Raw genomic sequence first — 21,460 nt, forward strand, 5'->3', positions numbered from 1 at the left:
CACTGGCTACTCAGATGCATCCAGTTCACTAAATTGCAGATTCTTTCCCGAGCAAAGCACATTTTGTCCTCCAAGCCCACAGCTCCCACTCATGTCAGTGCCCACTCACCATCCATGAAAGGAATGCTGCTTATGTGGGGCTTTGTTGCCTCCAATGATCTTGAAGTACAATCAACACTTTGGAAACTGTCCTTTGCTTCCAATACTCTTACCTTCCAGGGTTTCCTTCTATTCCTAGTAGCTTTGAAAGATTCTCCTGACAAGATGCTCTTTGGTTGGACAGTTGCAGCAGCAAGAAGCCAAAAGAAGGTCCAGGAGCTGTGCTTTGACAGCCCTGGCCTACTGCCAGTGCAAGCATGGAGCTGAAGCTTCTGCTAGATCCAGCTGAGGGACAAGGAAGATGTTCAGGGATCAGGCAAATTCATACTGAACATGGTCTAAATCAAAAGGGACGTGAGAAGCCCCTTGACTTCCCTATTGATGCACACTTGGCTGAAACAACTCATGCCTCCTTGGCAGAAGCAAGGCCGTGCTAGATGATGCACAGGATACCCCTAAAATCCCTGGCACGATGTTGGTGTTTTGCAAATTGAGGCTCCCACAGGAGGGTGACATGAGAGCTTGTCAGACCAAGGAAACAGCTTCAGCTTGCAGCTGTGCCAGAGCATTCCTTCTGCTCCAACACTTGGCTAGATGCAGATGTCAGTGCCTTAATGCTGGTCATCAGCCCACACTCACAGCTCAGGCACACTCCTCCCTGTCAGCTCCTTGCTTTTCTTAGCAAGAGAGGGAGGTGGCTGCACAGCCAGGCTTTCGTTCTCTTGCACAGGGGTGGGGGGAGGACTTTTACTGCAGTACAACAGCAAATACAGAACCTTGAAGTGATTGCAAACTCCCCATCCTCTAGCAAGACCCCTGCCCCTACAGCACTTTAACAGTTTCCCAAAACCTTACCCACAGAAATACCATTTTCTCATTAAATCTGTACACCAGTCACTTCCAAGCCCCCCAGGCCCTGCACAAACTGGATCTGAAAGGGTGCCTGAAATATTAAACAATTTCCTCTCCTCCGCCCAGGCAGGGAGGAACAATAGTTAGCCTGGGAGGAGTCCATGGACCACTGCAGTGTGATCCACAGCCCATATATTTGCAAACCTGTTATCCATTACAGGCACCTGCCCCAGCAGTGGACCTTGGCCTTCCCAGCACAGGAGCTGCCATTCCAGGCATGGCCCTGCCTCTGCAGGGCCAGCACAGCAAGCCACAACATGGGAAAAAACAAAAGCTAGGGGAGACGGAAGTTTCTTGTGTCCCCATCAACAGCACTGGAGTTAAAGCTGGTCATGCTTGGGTGTCCAAGTCTGACAACCTTCTGCAAACACCACTCTCATCCAACTAAAACCCTACTGGAAGGTCCTTGCTGTCAGCAGTGCAAAGTTATCTTCAAACAAACAGCTGAACAGCAGACAGAAGTACCACCCAGGCAAATCAAAGGCGAGCTCTTGAACAATCAAAGGCACCTGTTAGTCTACTCATTAAAAGTTATATTGACTTTCAACAGTAGTTCCAAGATACCAACAGAATTGAAGGTTACATCTCTTCCCACTATCTACAAGGAGAATATCCTATGTAATTTCCAAATATGGCTTAGAAAAGAGTTTAAAGCAAGAGATTGTTCCTTTTTGGGGTTCTGGGTGTATTATGTGGGCAGGTGCCAGGGGGAAAGCAAGACACAGGATAAAAAGGCCTGGAACCTGCTCAGATACTGATAACGCATTGCTACCATGAATGGCTACCATTCAAATTGCTACCATGAGGGAATGTCTCTAGGATGCTGAGAACTGCCAGCAGGTCTCTCATGTCACCACCAACAAACACAAAGGTCAACCTTTGCAGAACTGGAAGAACGTTTGTTTCCCAAGTTTTCCTTAGCCTTTTGCTCCCTTATTGCCAAGTCCAGCTCGCAGCTGAATAGCCATGAGATAGGGGCAGCTTTTGATCATTCAGCTTGCCTGCATGTGTCAGCATAAATCAACAGGCCACTCCAGAGATCATTTCCATTAGTTTATTTTGATTCATTTGATACCCATTTGGAAACACTGAACATGATGCAAAATGGACATAAACATACACACATCAGTCTCTTCAAAAAAGCTCACAAATGTTTCACAAAATTTCTTCCTAAAGCTCAGGTTTAAAAAAAATACTTTCAACTTTCTTCTAGAGCCCATCACTCTTCACATTATCAGCAGAGGAATTCCATAAAGACAAGATCTTGGGAGGCTGAATTCCCACATTTCACAAAGAACCTCACCTGTCTGCAAACAGATTTTTGCTGCAGAATCCTCCTGGTAGTGGCAAAAAAAATCCTATGTAACTGTAGAATTTTTCACTGAAAGGAATACAGGAAAACACATCCATAATCACACACGCTTCCTGCCCTAATGAGGCAATATACATTCATATAGGAGGAAAAAAACCAAGCACATTATTAAGACATTAGGCAGTGAGGCAGTATCCATTTTATCTTCAGAAGAAATTTTACAGCAAATGGTTTCATTAAGACACTTGAAAGCAACCTACTTTGAAGGGAAAAAAAAGCACCATCATAGCATGAAGGCTGAAATGTGATTAGGAGTCACAAGCAGCACCAGCTCAGGCTCACCAGTGACTTTTGTCATTTGAGGACAAGTTAAATGGAGAAACAGTCAACGTGGGGACCTGTGACTCGCCTACAAAAAAGCACAATGCAGGAAGACACAGTTAAAGAGTGCCAAGCCACCCCTTACAGGGTGTATCTAATGATGCACTGTTCCTACTACAGACACCAAACAGTGGGGTGATGGCACTTGGACACGGAGGGTGTAACACTACAACACCAGCAAAACCAGAATCCTGGGCTCCTAAGAGCTGCCTGGTCTGCAGAAGTCCACACTATTTGTGAAACAACAAATGCCTCTTAAAAGGTCATAGGTAAAGCAAGATAAACTATGCTTTAGTTTATAAACTAACTTTCAAAGTCTGAGTGGAAAAGCATCAAGACTGGCTATTACCAAAATCCTTCCCTGCTCTTGATCAGCTTCAGGTCCTCTCTTCACACACAGGGAAAACGATCAAGAGCCAGCAGGGTACTGTTTTCTGCACTGCCAGGCATACAGCTTTACAGGTGAGACACTGGTCCTTGCCTGAAAGCCACACACAACCCACAAGTCCCCTGTCACATGCAGGCTGCTCCCACTGCTCCAACCCCCAGGTGGCATGGATCTAGGCAGCTACTAACATAGGGAGCCCAAGGACTGACTCTGTATATCTAGATTTTAACATTTTTCTACCAGCATGGTCAGTACCAAGCTCAGCAGGAAATTACTCAGAGAATAAACTGTTCCTGAGCACACCAGATCACAACAGTTTGCCCTTGCAATAACTGGAAAGGAAGCATTACCCTCCAAGGGTTTCCTGCTAATTCTCAGCGATGTTAAAAGGAGAGTTCCCACGTATGCATCTGAAAGGACTGAAACTCTTCCGCCCATTTAGATGCCTTTGAAATATCCCATTACTTTATGCTTCTCATCTCCCAATGTGTTCACAAAGCAAATCCTATCAGGAAGAAGAGGTAAACCAATGCCATGCCGTTAAAGAAACAGTCACCATTACTATGCAGATTACAGCCACCTGAATCTCCTATTCACTGAGGAATCAGCGCTGCATTTTCCTCCTAGAAAAAAACTCCATCCTTGCAATCTTTTAGTGCCCTGGATGGTTTCAGTTCCCCCTGGAGCCAGTGCAAAAAATGGAATTTACTTTAGCACTTTGCCCCACTCTACTGGAGCATGTTTGATCAAGGTATGGAATGGTTACATTAGTCTCAGGTCCTTTGTTCCTAATCTGCAGTCCAAATTCCACGCTGCCTGGGAGAACAGAGAGAGTCTGGGTGTAAGCAGTTCAGATGAAACCTTCCACTCGCTAAGAGACAAGGGACAAAGCTACAGTGACAGACAGGCTGCAAAGGTGAAACCAACCTCTGCCTGTGGGAGCAAGTAAGCACCACAGGGTTAGCACTGCCAGGGAAGCACCTTGTGATCTGCTCTGCTTTCTCCAAGCCAGGAGTAGCAGGACTCTGAGAAATCACTTATCTCAAACCTGCAAAAGCTCCCAGAGCTTGTTCAGCCTGTGGGTGCATGATTGATTCCTGTGCATGCAGCACACAGGGACGGACAAATTGGCTGTCTCCACTGCAGGGGTTCATTTAGCCCAGGAGGTCCTTCTGCCTTTATCTTCCTCATTGCCAGCGGGGTAAAATCTAATAAGATCCTCCTAGCCCACAGCATCCTAATCTCCAGGGTTGCCAAGCTTGACATCATCTCAGCAGGCATCACAATATACATATGTGCCATGGAAACATTTACAGACAACTCAAGTGGAAGCAACTTCGTCTCAATTTGAGCTCCTAAGATCAGGCTTTCAAGTTCCAAACAGAAGGTCATAAAGGAACACTTTGCACAGTCCAGCTGCATACTTTTTTATTCACATTAGGGTCAAGAAAGTGGTCAGAACTTTCTGCTGTGCTTGGTTAGAGGTAGGAAGCAAAAGAGCTGTCCCTTTACCTCCTTATAAAGAACTGCTTACTGGATGAAAAGGGGAAAGAAATAAGGGAAATTCAGTAACTGTATAGCCACATTCCAAATGCAGCTGCTCCTTAATTATCTGGTGGTTATAAAATGTGCCACTTGAGGAAACCAAACAGTGCAAAAAGCAACACTGTCTTTACCTTAAACTGGGACATATCATGAGAAGCACTCAAAAAATATGGCAGGGATCCCAGCGGACAGCCCCTGCTTTCTTTTGGCATCATGCACCATCCATTTATTCTTCAAAGCTACTGCACAGCAGCACAGTGAATGTGCATCACTTGCCCAACATCCCCCAGCTGCCTGCCATGCCCATGCACTCAGGGGCAGGCATGACCCACGCACACTGCACACGTCTGAAAACACCATAGCTAGGAACAAAGCTCTATCTCCGCTTTTGCAACTTAGGCCCAACCTGAAATTCTTGTGCCACGGTCCCCAGCTCTTCCAGCCAGACCTCTCCTATTACTGCAGGGCCAACGGCCTACATAAAAGGCTTAAACCAAAAAGCCACAAAAAAGTCCCACGCATGAAATCCAGAAACCACTGCCACCAAACCCTTGTTATTTTGGCTGAAGCTTGAGTCCAGGCCATAATACAGTTGCAGGCTGATGAGGAAAAAATGGCACTCTTGCAGAGCACGTTTTAAGAGGTTCATTTACTTGCCAGTACAGGTCATCTATCCCAAAAACAAACACCTCCAACACATCCTCCACCTCCTCCTATGTACCTTAGGGTTGATCTGTTCCTTGGCTTCTTGGCTTGAGAAACCACATCTACAGTCAGGCAGCTCCACAGTAACCGGTTTGAGAGGAGACAAGATCACTGTGCTGACAGCAATACAACCAAGATGCTACCTACCCAACATGATGGTAGTAGAACTGCCTACTCTCCCACAGACTCCCTTCTCCCATAGACACAGGAAGAAGGTAAAGCTACAGTAATACCAGACAGACAGCACTCTTGTTTTGCCCTCAAAGTTCATTGTCACATGTTGCTTCAAAACTCCTTACTTGGTGTATTTACCTGCTGTCACATGTCACAACCAATAATCAAAGCAGAAACACTTTGAGGGAGATGAGCAAAGCCTTCAAACCAATACAGACCCAGCTTGCAGAAAGAACAATGGGATCTCTTTTCACTCATTTAGACAGACAGGGATGGAATAACAACTTTAGGGGTCAAGAGGTGAAGGGATCTTACAAAGTCCTACAGGAATGTAGCTCACAAAGGCACTTAATAGAAGCATGTACACAGCTGGATGGAATCAGAGATTGTAAAAATAAATAGATGCACCAGAGAGGAGAGCACTGCCCAGTGACTGCCTAGACAGTCTCTTCTAGCCAAAGAATCTGGTTTCTGCAGGGGTTCATCTGTTATCTGTGTCCAAAGTTCATTCTTCTGACATCTCCAAAATGCCACACATAGGTACAAATCCAGGGATTCCTTAACCTTTGCAGGAACCAGTGCACTCTCTGAAGCCCAGCAGCAGGTTCCTCCTGATGCCAGTATTCACATCTAAGGGAAACTCAAGTTCTCAAAACCTTGTGCTTTTCTTGCTGTTTCCCACGGTGAAAAAAGGCAGCAGGCTCCTCCTCTCCCCACCTGCACATATGGCTTACTGCTTTCTGCATCCTATTGCTGGCTGACAGCATGTGAAGAACCATTCCACTGGGGAAAACATCTGCTGTTGTCAGAGAGGGGATAGCCCACATAATGACCACGAGGAAAGGCTGTGTGAGGAGGAGTCCTGGTGGGAGGGGCTGCTCCCCTGCTAAACAAAGTCAGTGAGCCATGACACAAGGCCATCTGCAGAACGAGGGGTGTCACACGATGTCCTCGGCAGAGCGCTGTGGAGGAGAAGCCCCCAGGCTCAGGAAGTGGCCCCAGTTGCACAGGAGTCCCCTGTTATACTGACCAGTGTCTATCACTAATCCGCCCAGCAGCCTGTGCCCAGTATTGTCCCGCAGAGCCAGCCGAGCTTCCCTCTCAGTCACGTTGTAGCTGATGTTCAACAGCTGGATAAGGAGGATGTATCCCATGCCAGCTGTTACAATGGCACAGTACCATACACAGGTGAACGACAGAGCAGAGCTGGCAGCAGGGAAAAAGATGGGAAGGAAGCCATTTAGTACAGGAGCAGCTGCTTTAAAGTGACTTTCCCTGGTAATCACTATCCTTTCAAATCCCTGTCTACATCTGCCACAGTGATCTCACTTTGCTGCTTTCATCAGATAATCCTTAAAGGCTTTCTCAAAATTAAAGCTTCAGGGTTTACTTAATGAGAGCTTTTACTGCAAGCAGAGCTACTCTTACACATTGCTGTCACACAACCTAGCTCTTTACTCTTCATATTGTAATGGTGCTCAGGCCTTATTTAAGGACCCCAGGATGCTCTCACTCTACAGGTCGTGAGATGGAGTAGAGGAAGGGTCACTTGAGTACGATCAGTACTCTGCCCATCTGTGGTAGTGCTGGTCTCTGGACTCACGTCCAATAGCTCCCACCACCTTCCCTGCCAGACACAGCATGTTCGAGGCAGATAGCTTGGAGGACATTCACTAGATAAATAGTAAGGAATGAGAGGGAGAGAGAGCATGTGGATTCCAGGCTGTCAGACCATTACATGCATTGGGGGGGTGTACATCTATACATAACACAATAAATACTTCTAGTCCTAGCTCCTTCAACTTTTTCCACATAAATAGCAAGCTCTCTCTGAGGCTAGGCTGCCCACCTTGGCAAAAGTAGAAACACGTCTTTGCTTTCCAGAGTTTTTTAGGGAACACTTTGTGATCAGGTCTGACAACCAGCAGAATGAGGAACAGGAGCCAAGCTGCCTGAGCAAGCCTGCTCCCACCGCAGCTCTCTCCCAGACAGACATCTCACCTGTAGTCAGAATAGGCCCCGGGGCAGTAGAACAATGCCACAAACAGACTCCGGCCCCTACAGATGGTGTGCAGTGTCAAGGTAATCCCATACACAGAGGTGAGCATGAAGAAGGAGAGTGCAAGGATGAAAGCTTGATGGTTCTGCTCCCCTACGCAGCTGTTAATCCTCCAAAAGGAAATAAAAGATTACTTTGCTTAAAAAAAGAAAAGAAACAGTCTTCTATTTCTTCTTCCTCCCCCAGCTGTCAGAGAACCTGATTTCCAAGGTACTTCCAGTTGACACAGGCTAAGAACTTAGAAAAATGTTCAAGGAAGCTTTATAACTTTATATAGAAAGGTTACAAACACAAGACAATAGACCTGTAGGGTAACAGCAGCAGACTGTTTGCATCAAAATTTTAGCAGGGGTAGTATCCTTTGCAGAGATACATTATATCCTACTGCCCCCTCGGTTCCAGCACCACAGGAACACCCAAAAGGTAGCTTTGGGCTCCCTTGCCCCAGGAGAGCGCTAATGCAACTGAACTGCAGGGTTACTAGTGCTCTACAGACCAAGTTTAAAGAAAAAAAACAAATCCAAGAAAACCCACTGCAAAAACAATCCAAAAGCGATGAAAAACAGTAGAGAAATAAAAGCAATTATGAAGTATGCTGTAGAAGCTTTCAGCTATCAGCTCAACCCACTTAGAATGATAGTTATTCTAACTGTTCTTTTAAAGGGTAAATACAAAGCTATTTGTATTTAAAGAGTGTCATAAGGTCTTGCACATAGCAAAAGCAACTCTATTTGCCGGGGACTGTAGAAAAAGAAGCTTACTTTAAAAAGGAGGGAACTCAGAGAAAGAACCCAGGGAGCCTCAGCCCTGCAAAACCTACCAGACACAGTGATGGTCCAGTCTCCTCACGCACCTGCCACAAAGCCGGCAGTGCCCTGCTCGGGCTGGCCTGACCAGCTGGCATTTAGTGCACCAGTCCTTTTTCACACCTGCTGGCTGCTCAGCTGACATCCTGCAATAACCTTTAGCCTCCCCATTCACAGCACGACTGCTGGCAGCACCTGAGATGCCATGGAGCCCGCTGGAGCTCCCTCTAATACTCTTGTTGTGCAAACCCTGGTGCGATGGCTTCTCGTTGCCTGCTGGGATGGGAAGGTAGCCAGGGTCCTTCTTGGCTCGAGACAGGGCTGCAAGCATAAGAATTAACCCGCACGTGAGAGTGACCACTTGGGAATGCTCCACGTGGCCCCGGGGAACCACCTCCCGGAGAAACACATAGTACATATATCCCAAGGAGAAGAGCCCCAGGCTCAAGAAGAACAGAGTCCGTTCCTTCCTCCGGTGGGTGAGGTAGTAATACCACAGCACCACAACGGGCAGGGACGTCAGGACGATGAGCCCCAGCAGGAAGTGCAGGGCGGCAACGTGGAGGAAGACGGGCAGCAGGACGAGCGGCGGCACGAGGCTGACGTTGATCTTCACGGCCCCCGAGAACCAGGGGACCCGCAGCCGGTCCGCGATGGTGTCGGCGATCCTCTCCAGCGCTCCCGGGGGCAGGGATTTGCACGTCAGCCACCTGCGAGCGCGGAGAGCACAGCGCCGGCTGGCACCGGGACAGCCGCGCTCCCGCCTCCTGCCCCGTCCCGCTCCGCCTCCCCTTTCCCTCTCTCCCGACAAGTTTCCCGGTAAGCGGGGCGCAGCTCCCCCACCCTCAGGGCGGCAGCCCCGCGGGGACGCCGCCGCCGGGAGGGTGTCCCGCAGTCGGCGGCCCCTGGGGGTCAGGGAGCCGGTACCTGTCGCAGCCGTCGTCCAGCTCCTCGCAGTCGCAGCAGCACGCCGCCAGGTGGTTGCGCCGGCCGCGCCGGTCCACGTACTCGCAGCAGCAGAGCGGCTCCTCCATCGCCGCCGCCCGCCCCGTCCCTCCCGCGGGGCCGGGAGCGGCTCCCGCCGGCGCCGCCGCCTCAGGTGCCCCGCGCGCGCCACCGCCCCCCGCCCCGCGGCCCCGCCCCGGCCCCGCCGCGGCGCCCGCCCGCCATTGGCCGCGCGCGCCCCGAGGTGTGCGGGGGCGGTGCCCTCGCCCGGACCGTCCACCTGACGGCGGCGCGCGCCAATGGGCGCGCGGGGGCGGCACCGCCGTCACGCGGGGGCACCTGCCTTAAAGGGGCAGCGCAACAGGTGGCGGCCGGGGCGGCGGCGCCGCGGGCCCGGGCCGGCCCCGCTCCCCGGGGCTGGACACGGGGCCGGGGAAAGCTGCCCCCCGCACACCTCCACACCCACCCTGCACCCCCTCCCCACCCCATACTGTGTCTGCACCACTGCCCGACGGGCTGTGCACCGCACGAGCCAGCGCTGCCCTCCTAACACGGCCCAAACTCGACGGAGGGGGCCCTTGCATTTTCTGGGATTTTCTTTCTGTATTCATCTTCTTTCCCTCAACCTGCTTGGAAAACGCTTGAAGCACATGAAAAGGAGTTTCATCATCAGTGGGCACACCACGCTGAAGCACAGCCCTTGATAGAGGGAAAACACCGCGGGCTGACATTTCTCTGGGAGAGCTGGAAACATATGGCAGAAGGCAGCCTGCCAAAGCTTGCAGTATGCAACAGATCTCAAACCTTTTCCTGTTAATTAATCTTAGGCATATTCATCGTTAAGATGGTGACTTATTTCACAAGGTCCCCATGGCTAAAAAAAGCCTATGAAGATCCTGTGGCTGTGAATCCACTAACATTCTTTTTTCTCCAAAACACTCTTCACTGATGGTCATTTTCCTACGTTGACATAAAAAGCTGCAATTTCATAAGGGACAAGCCCAGTTCTCTGCCAAGGGTGTTTTTTCCCCTCTGAAATGTTCAGAGCCATTCACCAGCAGTACAACTGCCTTCACTCACTCACCGTGGGATGGATCCAAGAGCTCTGCACTGTTTGGAATTGAGACTCCCCAGGGAAGAAGGCTGGCAGGAGAGACAAGACTGCCAAGCTATGGCAACGCAGAACCCGACTTACTTCTTCCACAAACCTTTTATTCTGTGCAACAGTAAAGAGTCCAGAGGAGACAGTTACAGTCCCTACCCCACAAGTCCTCACACACACATCTGTTCTTCCAGCATCTTGAATGAAAAGCTGATGTGGCTATTAACTCTCAGTCTTGCTGCTCTGTGTCCTGTTCAAGTGGTCAAAGCTTCTTTGGAGCATGGAAAGGGAAATCTTCAGCTGTGAAGATACAATCCACCCCCCCACCAATTACTTAAGTCAGTCTCCCACATGGGTGAGATATCAGGAAAATAAAGTCTCCCTCCTCATTTTCTTTTAAAGATTTCATGTGATTTCCTCCTCCCTGTTTCCATAAACAGCTTACTGTGCTCTCCTAACAGCTACACTCTGTAGAGTTTATAAATACTAACAGTCCAGGATGATAAAGTCTTAACACCTCACCAGACAACAGCACAGAAGATAAACCACGCCACTCATTTTTAGTCAGAGATAATGTTCAGTGCAAATACTCCAAGGAACATGGCAGCACAACATGAATTTTCTTTTACTACCTGGCCCTCCTAGTGCATTTTGGTGCACAAAACATGTTTAGATTATTGATAACACTCAGAAAACACAAGGTAGCAAGCATAAAGATGCGTCAGGACTCCCAGACAAAAAGTGTTATTCTGGATGAAGAAGGTGGCTAAATTCTCACTTTCCTTTTTTTACACTGTGTGTTCAAAAGCACTTAACACTTCAGAATTAGGAATTGTTTGGATAGTAAGCAGAGAAAATAAAAATGGCATGAAAACCAGAAAATTTCATCTCTAAAGTGAAACTTCCAGCACTCACACTTTTCCAAGTTGCGATCAAAGTGGTTAATTAATAGATTAATAGCAGTTGTGCATGCAGAGACACCTCTAAATGAGGAGTGTAAGAAATGGCTTCTTTTTCTAACCTCCTTTAGTGGAGAAAATTGACATGGGCACTTTCATGGAAGAACAAAGAGCAAATGATGGAGGAACGTACATGTGAACTCTCCCTTCAGCTTTCCTAAACTAATAATTTATTCCATTGCATTTCAAGATATAATAAATGAAGTTAAAATCAGAACATCCCTGAGTAGTAAGTAAAAATTAAAGCATGAATTTACTGTCCTTCAGGTACTGAGTTGAAATTTCAGCCTAGGGATTGCAAGGATTTAACAGTCATGGACTTCAGGATCAGAGAGACACAACAATATTCAACTTTTTTTTTTTTGTCTGTAGTATACAAGAGCCTGAAATTTTAAGTTACTGTGAAGGAGGATTATCTTCTATGGAACCTCTCAGAAACATATGGTCTGCAGAAATGATTTATTTTTCATTGGAGATTAGGTGGCCCCTTGATATCAATGCTAAATGAAGCTCTTGCCAATATCTAGAAGAGTAGTGGGGAACAAATGTCAGGATAAACCTGAATGAAGAAATTCCCTAATAAGATGGGAAAACACCTCACAAATCTTAATATGAGTATTCTTAGAAAAGGGAATCTGTTTTGAAATACTCCAGTCTTTGCTTTGTCATGATTCAGAACTGCATTAACACATCTCTTAAGCACTCGACAAGTTTAAGAAAATTGACATGGGTACTTACATCTTAGTCAAATAAAAAAACCCAAACCAACAAAAAACAAAACAAAACAAACCTACCCACAAACAAACAAATGAACCAACCCAAACAAAAACCAACCAACCAAAAAAAAAAAACCTCCAATCCTCCAAGAAACAAATTCAAAACCGAAACAATCTGAAACATCAGAAATATAAGCACTGCCTGTTAACTAAACTCAAGCCTGGGGCAAAACAGGTCAAGAAAACTTTATCTAGCCCCAGACCACAGCAAGCTATGATAACACAAGCGAGAAAACTTGAGTTGTTGAGAAACAAGAACATCACCAGGAAAGATTTTCAGACTTACCTGCTCAAGCATTTCAATTGAGTCTCTTAAAACTCCCTTCACATGTTTAACCTGTTCCTTATCATATTGAGGTATCTCCTCTTTTGATACAATTTCTGGGGATATGCTGAAAAAGATTGAGATTACATCAGAAACATGAAACATGCACCTCAATGCCTTTTAAAAAGCAACTGTTCTCTGCCACCATTGCTCTGGCATTGCTAAGAGCATCCTCTTACAAAAGCCACATACAAAGCTGCCTGCAGTTGAATTCCAATACCTGTTTGCTTGAAGCTAGTACCTCAGACCTTTGCAGGCAACAGCCACCAAGAAAAAACTGTGCTCACATTATGTTTACAATGTAAGGTCCGCATTTCAGGGAGCAAGATCCTTCTTAAAAAGAAAGTCACTCTAACCAGTTCTGAGACTGTCACTATGGAAGGTCCCCACATCCCTTCCAGACTCAAAATCAGGATATAGTTTTTAACTTTTTTGTTGATACTGTATTCAAGAGGAAGCAACATCTTTCTGTGTCTGAGTACAAAAAGCACCTAACATGGAAGTTTGTGAAGAAGAGGAGATTTAGGAGACTCACAGAGAGAAGCTAAAAAGCTAAATGAATCTTCAACATTCCATTTGAGAACATGCTGGTTCACACAGGATGAACACTTCAGTTCTGTGATCAGCACTATGATATTCACAGAAGATGAGTCACAGCAGGCTGATAAATGCAAACTAAGGTTAACATTTCTCCCAAAACAGCTTGTCAAAGAAGAAATTTATTACTGCAAGATGCAGTCACTGGATTTCAGCATAGACCACAGAAGTACAGCAAACCCCAGCCACTTCTGAAAACTTACCACTCAATTTCATTGTTTATAATTTAATTTTTAGATCAGATTCTCACATAAGCTGAAGAAAAAAGCAAGCAAAGATTGTGAACTCAACTTACTTCAAAGAGCTTTCCTCCTGAAGCTGGACATGATAAAGGGACTGAGCTGCATGCTCTATCTTTGACAGTTTGAGGAACAGTGTTATATTCAGCAAGACCAAGAGCAGCAAACTGTAGACAGAAGAAAACAAAAATCAAGTTTTCAACAATTTCAGTTGCAATGCTACAAACACAAGATCATGGCTAAAGACAGCTAAGGAAACAGAATCCTCCCAGCATCCTCAGAGAAAAAAATGTGGGGCAGCACTATACTGAAAATTAGTATCTATCTGAACAATTCCTAGCAGTTACCATTAAGCTGGGTAATAGCAAAAAAATAACAACAGTATCTCTTCTTGGAACTTTTAAAATTAGGAATGAGTAGATTCTAGAGTTTATTTTTTAATAGGATCAGACCTAAGTAAACCTGTAAGGTAGACTAGTTTGACAAGTCAGCATTTTCATCCCACATGTCATTTCCAAGTCAATCCACTCCCCTTTTATACCCATGTGTTCCACTCAAATTAGTTTATCATGCTACCTGTAAACTTAACATGCAAATGAAGAACAAATACAGATAAAAACCAAGATGAGGTTGAGTCAAGCAACACTTTAATGCAAGTGAGTACTTACAAGACACTCATTACTACAATGATGGTGGTGGTCCTACTTACTGCATCTCTTTTTCTTCCTATAGGGCATGGAAGAGAAGGAGGTTAAAAAGCACTGAAGAATATTCCTAAAGGATGTCTGCAGATAGATACATGTCAGTGCCCAGCACTTCACACAGAATAGCCCAACAACTTCCGATGGAAAAAAAATTAGGTCATGTAGGTGCACAGGATCACCTCCAACATTCACCAAGGCATTTGTGCAATCATCTCTGAGGTGGTGGCTGAACAGTTAGGCTCTTCCATCAGAATTCCCCCCAACCCACTGTGCTGGGGAGAACACAATACTGGGGCATGGTCACATTAAACCTGAATCGCCTGAGAAGGTTGAAGTCCATCCATTACTAACACACGTATGTGCTGCTAGTCACACACAGCAGAGACAGGCTGCAAAGCGGCTCTCTCCTGCTTGTGCTCCTGCTCACATTCATCCTTCTGACAACCAGTGTCAGTCACATTTTCCTGTAACTTGTCTCATCCTTACTGGCTTGGTTTATCTATTGTCCTGAAAACAGCCCTTCGGGAGGCCACCTGCTATTCTGCAGGCATCAGGGATCACACACTGTGGGACAGTGTGCCTGTTCTCTCCAAACCAAGCACCTATCACTGTGGGCACACTTATCTTTGACTATAATTGATTTTGCACATCCTGCCCTGCACAATAGACATACATAAAAGCTGTAATGCACACTGAGGCACACTCATCTGAAAAGGTGGAGCAACAGTAGCAAAATTAAGTAATTAGGAAGCAATTTCACATAGGTAAAGAGTCCTTTACACACGCTGTTGATCCAAATATTCCCTCAGTGCAATCTATACTCAGTGTTGTCTCCCTCTTTAGGGAAGTGTACTTGCTCCTACCTCACTGTTTCCAATTCAACTTCTGTCATGGAATCCACCACTCCCTGGTGCAAACTAGTGCACAGATGTTCCTCATATCCCTAGGTGAAACTAATGTTGTATATGCTGGTGGCCAAGACTGTCGTGCCTAAGGGCAGTAGAACTGCAAGAAATGCTTCAGTGACTCAGAAATTACAGAAGCATATGGGAAACAGACTTCTTAACATAAAAATCAATAACTACAACTGAGATGACAGGGCCAAGAGGCAAGTGGCAAAGTTCAATCAATTCATGACCTGTGTGTGCAGTTATCTGAAGAAAAACATAAATTTTTCAGAAACTTTACAAGAATTAGGTCTTATTTTCCTTGATCCAATCTCATTTTCAAATCTTTGCAGATACAGAGCAGTATTTAAGATTTTGGTTGATTTTTGTTTGTTTTAAAACTGAAAGTGATACTAGCCCTAATTTCACGAGATACTCATGATAAAAGTGATCATGCATGCTCCAAATATACTTTATGCAAGCTTGAAGAAGCCTGAACTTGTCAAAGCATATGCTATCACAGACAAGAGCAATATATACACAAGTGCTACTCTTGCACTTTTTTAAGAGTTATGCTTTCTTCAACATACCTTTTGGAAAACACTTGATATAAAAAATTCCTACCTATTAAGCTGCCCTGGGACTCTACTCCCATGTCACCAGAGGAATGTTGGGAAGAGCGTTTGGGAAGTGATTCTGCCAAACCCCGGTGTAAAGTGCGTCGCCTTCGTCTCAGAGCAAGTAATTTCCCAGAATCTTCTATGGATTGATTAATTGCATACTCCTCCATTAGGAGATCTGATTCTGCAGTGGAAAAAAATAAGGTTACCAAAGTGTCAAAAAGAAAGCTGAAGACAAATTGTGAGACATGCAAGGTGGCAGTTAGAAGAACAAGCCTTCCAATACATGAACTTATAGCAGAGAATTGGTGAACTACACCCTGACCTCCACCCCTGTTCTATTTTCTAGAGGGCACTTGGAACACTCTGCAGAGGTGGTGCATACTCAGCCCCAGGCAGGATTGTTCAATGCTATGCCAGACAGCAGTTGGAAGAGCACTGCAAGACACTGTTAGACTGAGGCTGAAATTGTGTTAGACTGTGAGCCTGCAGCAGTGCCTGCCCAGGCTGTGAACAGACATTCATGGAGCCTGCCAAGTGCCACTGCTTCTCTTCTCATAAACACAGTCAAAGAAATTCTTAGAGATAAGCACATCCAGCTGAGAATAACAGCTTTCCTGCTGCTCTTCGTGTTTCCTTCTGAAAGCCATTATGGCCAGGTATACAAGAGCCCCTTGTTAGCCACAAGGCTTCTTTCATACCCTGGAACTGGCAGATACACTGATGACAGGAAGTTCTGTCTTTAAGACTGCTTAGGTGTTGCCTTTTTTCAAGCCATTCTTTGAGGAGCCAGGTTTGACAGACCAAAAAAAACGTACATGGCAAAGGTAGGCTCCTTACTCCAGCACAAAGAAGAAAATGCCTCACCAAGTTGTTTGAAGTTTTCCTGTATTCCTCCCCAGGTATTCTTCTCAATTACAGACTTGACAAGGCCCCAAGGCTGTTTCTTGTACTTCACTTCTGCAGAAACCCTAGAAAACAGAATGCAATAATGGAAAAGTGCTCTTCTAGGCGGCACAGTGATAGCAGAAATCTCTTATCAGAAGCAGCCTCCAGCTTATGTCTAAAATCTGCAATACCAACTGGAACTGCCATCACTCTCCAGCTGGGCAGCGCTTTCATTGAAAAAATGCAAGAGACAGACAGCAGCAAAGACGACATCTCTAGCTAAAGTATCAAAATCTAAATGTCCAAATTATGGGAAACATTTTGGAATGTTTTCCTTCAGGCTCAGACTACCAGATGATTTCTATCCTCTGAAGCACTCATTTTAACACTTATTTAAAATAGGATTCATGCTTCCAGATAATAATTTTTTACTTTGTATGAGTACACATGGGCACTATAATAGCAGAAAGTGAAATTCTTTATCATAACTCAAGTGCTCACATCCTACCCTGAGTAGACAGAAATTAAAATCTGTCTTTCTATGAGCATGACAGAGGGGAAAACTACATTCCTACTGTGCATTCCCTGCATTCCTCAGGTAAAGCTAATCAATACTGCCTCCAGAATAAAAATGAATTGGACTAGCATCCGTCAGAGGCATGCTTCTGAGTGAATCCCACAGCTATTCATAAAGGACAAAGTCCTTGATTTCAGTCACGAGAAGACTGACCATCCTAGAATACACTTTTTTCAACTTTCTAAGTAATCTTCCAAATCAATGTAAGCCCACTGTGTATGGTATAACAAAATAACTCCTTTCAAACAGAGTTTCTGAGCCATTTTAAACACAGTTTAGTAAGGCCAGCTGTAACGTCACCATGTGCCTTCTGCTCTATACATGTATGCTCTGTGCACCACATGCACCTAGGTTTTTGCTCTTATCCTAGGGCTGCCGCGTGTCTCAGAAAAAACAAGTCTAGGTCTCAAAGAAGAACAGTGATTCACTCAAAAAAAAATCCAAAGCAGTTGTTCAAGGACCTTCCTTCCATTCTCCCAGTAGAGAGGGAGTTTTCAGTAGCCTGAGATTAGCCAGAATAGAATTCAGGCTTGCTAACCTTTCCTGAGCACTGATTAAGTTTGAGAAAAAAGCTCTTACTAAAGACAGCACCACTTACATTGTTGTCAACAAATGGGAGAGGAAATTCCATATCTAGACAGAGTTCACTTGAGTACCCTCCTTGCAAAATTAAGTACATTCTATCTTCCCTGCACATTCCTGTGAAAACATTCTCCTCTACAGGCCCTTAGCAAGGATGACTGGGAAACCTTCTAATAAAGCATCTAAATTTTTTCCAATTTCTCCCACTCACACAGCTGTACTCAAAAACACAAGGCTGGTCAGGACCCAGTTCAGTCTTGGAGATGAGTTCTGTACCTCAGAGTCAACATCTCAGTTAATTTCTCACTGCATTAATGAGATCCAAGCACAGCATACATGTGACAAGAAATAAACTAAGCTTATTTTTCAGAAGAGAACCCAACATTCCATGTGCTGCTGGCAAATCTCAACTGAGAACATCCCTGCCTTGGCTTCTGCCCTCCCCGGTGCAGCATGCAGGCTCACCGTAACCGGCACTTGTGACTGGACGTGCGGCTGATGCAGTATCTGTTCACAGTGTAGAAATAATCATGGTAAGGGACATCATGGGTCAGGACCTCAGCATCTACCTGGTAAGACTGACCTTTCTGGCTCTGCTTATGCAGGATCTATCAAAAAAGAAAAGAAAATTAAGAAGGCATACTCATGGTACACAAATTTCCCCCCGCCCCCTTTCAACCTGAGTTCCTTAGGCTGGATCAACCAACTCCAAGTGAAATCAAGAAGAGAGAAAGCCTGAAGAACCACTATAAAAACCAGTTAAGAATATCAAGTATAGGTGGGGTGGGAAAAAAGAAGATGCCTCCTGCTAGAGCCAGCATCAGCGGCATCAGGACTTCCCCACTGCCACCTCAAGTACCAGATACAAGGCTGGCCACTGCCTCATGACCACAGCTTTTCTTTGAGACCTTTCCCAAAGCAGAACTACAAAAGGGTTGAGATTGGAAGGCACCTCTGGTGCTTGTCTTGTCCAAGAACTCAGGCAGGACTATCTAGGGCTGGTTGCCTAGGTCCATGTCCAGGTGGCTTTCCAATGCCTCCAAGGAAGGAGGTACCACAACATCTGTGAACAACCTGTTCCACTGCTTAGTGACCCTCACAGTGAAAAAGTGTTTCCTGATGTTCAGAAGGAATCATCTGTGTTTCAGTTTGTGTCCATCACCTCTGGTCCTGTCACTGGGCACCACTGAAATCTGCGGGCTTTGATGGTGAGGGCCTGACTCGGAATTTTTTGCACCCTCCTTCAGATGCTTCTATAAATTTTAAGATGCCCCTGAGTGCTCTCTTCTCTGGGCTGAAGATTGCCAGCTCTTAGCCATTTCTCACATGGGATGCTCCAGTCCTTTCATCATCTTAGTGGCCCTTTGTTAGGCTCTTCACCTCTCATACTGGGGAGCCCAGAAGTGGACACTGAAAGCCTTTAATTGCACCTTTTCACCCCCCAAGTCCTTAGAGATGTTTCATGGGAATTTACAGACATCTGTAAAGGTAGAAAGCCTCTCTCATTTAATAAGCATTGGCACAGTAACGGTGAGAGACACAGCAAGCCACCTGAGAGATGCTTTGTTTAAACTGCAGATGCACATTCAGTTCAGTGAACTTTAATCCACAGTTAGAACTCTGACAGACCACAGAGCTGACCTGTCCCTTGCTTTAAAGGGCACCAGACAGACACACACAAGCACACAGTACCTGCTTTTCTGTTGCAGTTGTGAACTTCCCACAGAGGGGATTGTTAATCGTTACAGTGTACGTCAAAGTCCTCAACTGATTGCCATTGGAGTCTCTATTCCAAGGGGTTGATACAGCATCTAAATGAGAAGTTATGCAAGATCTCACATAAAAATTACCTGTCTTATCATGTCTTAACAGTTTGAGAACAGAAGCAGGGGGAAAGACAGAAAACTGGTTCCAATTAATTGGGGGGCTTTTCCAGGAAAAACCATACCCATGTCGTCTGCTAATAAGCAAAGGTGAGGCTCTGGATAGCTGAGCCTGAATCTACTGAAATAGGGTCGACAAAAGAGTAAGCAATTAAATGAAAATATGTCATTTCCCATTTCCTTAGAGTTGGATAGATTCACTTAGCATTAGCAAAAGCTTTTGTCACATTGCCTTCCCAGCTGACACTGAATAAATATTACTCTTTTTGACTTGATTTTCTGTTCTTACAGTCTCAGTGAATAAAATTTACTCACCCAGAAAATTAAAGCCTGTGAGTATCGTTTAGGAGGATGCAATGATTTTTGCCTGTGTACCAGCCATACAAATTTCACTATTTCTGGGACACAATGTAATCAGAAATACCCCACAGAATGCATCAACTTAATAACCTACTCAAAATTCAGACATTAAGGTGCAGTTTTGTGGTGCACTGAAATGAGGTTTTTACTCCAAAATGTGCATACCTAGGGAAACAACAGTCTAGCTTTAGATATCCTCTCTCATAGTGAAACTTGAAAGCTTAAAAATTCTTCTAAAGCAAGGAAAAACTAAAAAAATTCAACTTAGCCCTATTTAGCAACTCTCAGAGGTAAAAATTTTCAGGGTAGCTTGTAACAGACAGAAGGGAGAAGAGTTTATTACCTACTATACTCCTGGAATTAAGAAACCTCTGCATGAAGTGAGAATTGGTGAAAAGGATTTCAAACATCTTGTCTGCAGTGATGTGGAAAACTCTGTTTATAAAAAGTCTCCCATAGAGATCATTGTCAGAGACAGTCTCCTTCACTGCTAAGAAAGACAGAGATCAGGTTAACAACAGTATTATGCATAACCTTGATAGCATTATAGGCTTTATTACAGCTTAAATCTCTCCAAGCTTGCATCAGCATTTGTTTCTCGCTCTCAGAAACCCAGTAAGGATAGCAGCACATGATTTGGTAGATAGGTTGCCTTCAGGAACAGAGTCCAAAGCTGATTTTCAAATACACACCACTACCACCACTTCCCTGTGCAAATTGAAAAATTAACAGCAAAAGCTACCATCCCTTTAATTTTGCCTTCAGTATTCTACTAATCCTGCAAGAAACATTGGGGAAAGAAAGTTAGCATAATTTTCATTAATATGTGTGTCTATTGTACAAAAGACAAGAAAGAAGGACAGTAAAACCATAACAGTTTTATTCTTATGGCTGGTTTCAGAATGCTGCTTTTAACAGTTGCAATACTGGTAATGCCCACAGTCTAAGGGACCAGTTGACTCCCAAACAGATCTTCTCTCCATACCTATTGAACAGGAACACAAGGGGTACCTTGCTCCATTTTGCAGTTCCCAAAAATGCACGGAGAGGCTCAAATGCCATCATCTATTTCAAAGCCACCGAGCACCCCAGTGGCATTCTGTGGCTGCAGCACTGATCTTTGCTATTTCTGCTTCTTGGTGGTTGCTGGCATGACTCAGCTTTGTGGTTTTCTCAGCCACGCTTGCAAGAGATAAGGGATAGAACTATAATCCTGGAGGGCAAGCAGTTTCCTGTGCCAATCCCAACTCAATCTGCTTATGCTTTAGAAATGAGTCAATCCTAAACTATAATTACCAGCAAGACAAACAAGCCCCCCCCAGCACCACACATCACTAAAATGAAACAAGCAGCCCAAAAGCAAATCTTGCAGCAGACAGACACAAGTCAGGATGGCCAGCCTTTCAACTGATACAAATGAGTGCTCAGGGCTAGGAAAGGTCAGTGCCAGCCACAAATGCAAAGGGAGCCTGAATATCACGCTGTAGTTCACAAGCTGCCTGCAGGCTAAGGTTACAGCACTTAAAACATTACTGGCTTGGTAGCAGTCAGTATTGATAAGGCAAATGCACCGACTGAACAACCACAGCAGTCCCCAAGGAAACCCAGTTCTAACTGAGCAGACTCCCTCTCTAG

At 45.2% G+C, this 21,460-nt stretch overlaps 2 protein-coding genes across 4 annotated transcripts in view; both read right to left on the bottom strand.

Annotated features, from left to right (window-relative positions):
- Window positions 1-2,147: 2,147 nt before the first annotated feature.
- Window positions 2,148-9,438, bottom strand: ZDHHC23 (zinc finger DHHC-type containing 23). Its single transcript, XM_030962067.1, has 4 exons — window positions 9,309-9,438; window positions 8,396-9,091; window positions 7,518-7,685; window positions 2,148-6,722 (listed from the first exon to the last, which is right to left on the bottom strand). The coding sequence occupies exons 1-4, from the start codon at window positions 9,413-9,415 to the stop codon at window positions 6,455-6,457; spliced, it is 1,239 nt and encodes a 412-aa protein (XP_030817927.1). The 5' UTR covers window positions 9,416-9,438; the 3' UTR covers window positions 2,148-6,454.
- Window positions 9,439-9,970: 532 nt separating this feature from the next.
- GRAMD1C (GRAM domain containing 1C) overlaps window positions 9,971-21,460 on the bottom strand; it is a 51,909-nt gene continuing 40,419 nt past the window's right edge. For 2 of the 3 annotated variants that reach the window (XM_030957100.1, XM_030957271.1), the window contains exons 10-18: window positions 20,169-20,315; window positions 19,275-19,393; window positions 18,048-18,190; window positions 16,403-16,506; window positions 15,540-15,719; window positions 13,993-14,050; window positions 13,381-13,491; window positions 12,450-12,555; window positions 9,971-10,728 (exon numbers count right to left, since the gene is read on the bottom strand). In XM_030957100.1, the coding sequence (XP_030812960.1) occupies window positions 10,651-10,728; window positions 12,450-12,555; window positions 13,381-13,491; window positions 13,993-14,050; window positions 15,540-15,719; window positions 16,403-16,506; window positions 18,048-18,190; window positions 19,275-19,393; window positions 20,169-20,315 (1,046 nt within the window). In that variant the 3' untranslated portion in view covers window positions 9,971-10,650. The remainder of the gene's footprint in view (window positions 10,729-12,449; window positions 12,556-13,380; window positions 13,492-13,992; window positions 14,051-15,539; window positions 15,720-16,402; window positions 16,507-18,047; window positions 18,191-19,274; window positions 19,394-20,168; window positions 20,316-21,460) is intronic. The other variant, XM_030957182.1, reaches the window with a different exon arrangement.

The sequence above is a fragment of the Camarhynchus parvulus genome, chromosome 1 (genome assembly GCF_901933205.1).
Source record: "Camarhynchus parvulus chromosome 1, STF_HiC, whole genome shotgun sequence".
Taxonomy (NCBI): domain Eukaryota; kingdom Metazoa; phylum Chordata; class Aves; order Passeriformes; family Thraupidae; genus Camarhynchus; species Camarhynchus parvulus.

What these genes read in the sequence shown, in the direction of transcription:
- ZDHHC23 (XM_030962067.1), bottom strand. Translation starts at nt 9,415, where the DNA reads ATGGAGGAGCCGCTCTGCTGCTGCGAGTACGTGGACCGGCGCGGCCGG. An exon ending in CTGGACGACGGCTGCGACAG is followed by an intron (nt 9,092 to 9,308) that starts GTACCGGCTCCC and finishes CCGCGCTCGCAG; the next exon opens with GTGGCTGACGTGCAAATCCC. An exon ending in CTGGACCATCACTGTGTCTG is followed by an intron (nt 7,686 to 8,395) that starts GTAGGTTTTGCA and finishes TTCCTTTTGGAG; the next exon opens with GATTAACAGCTGCGTAGGGG.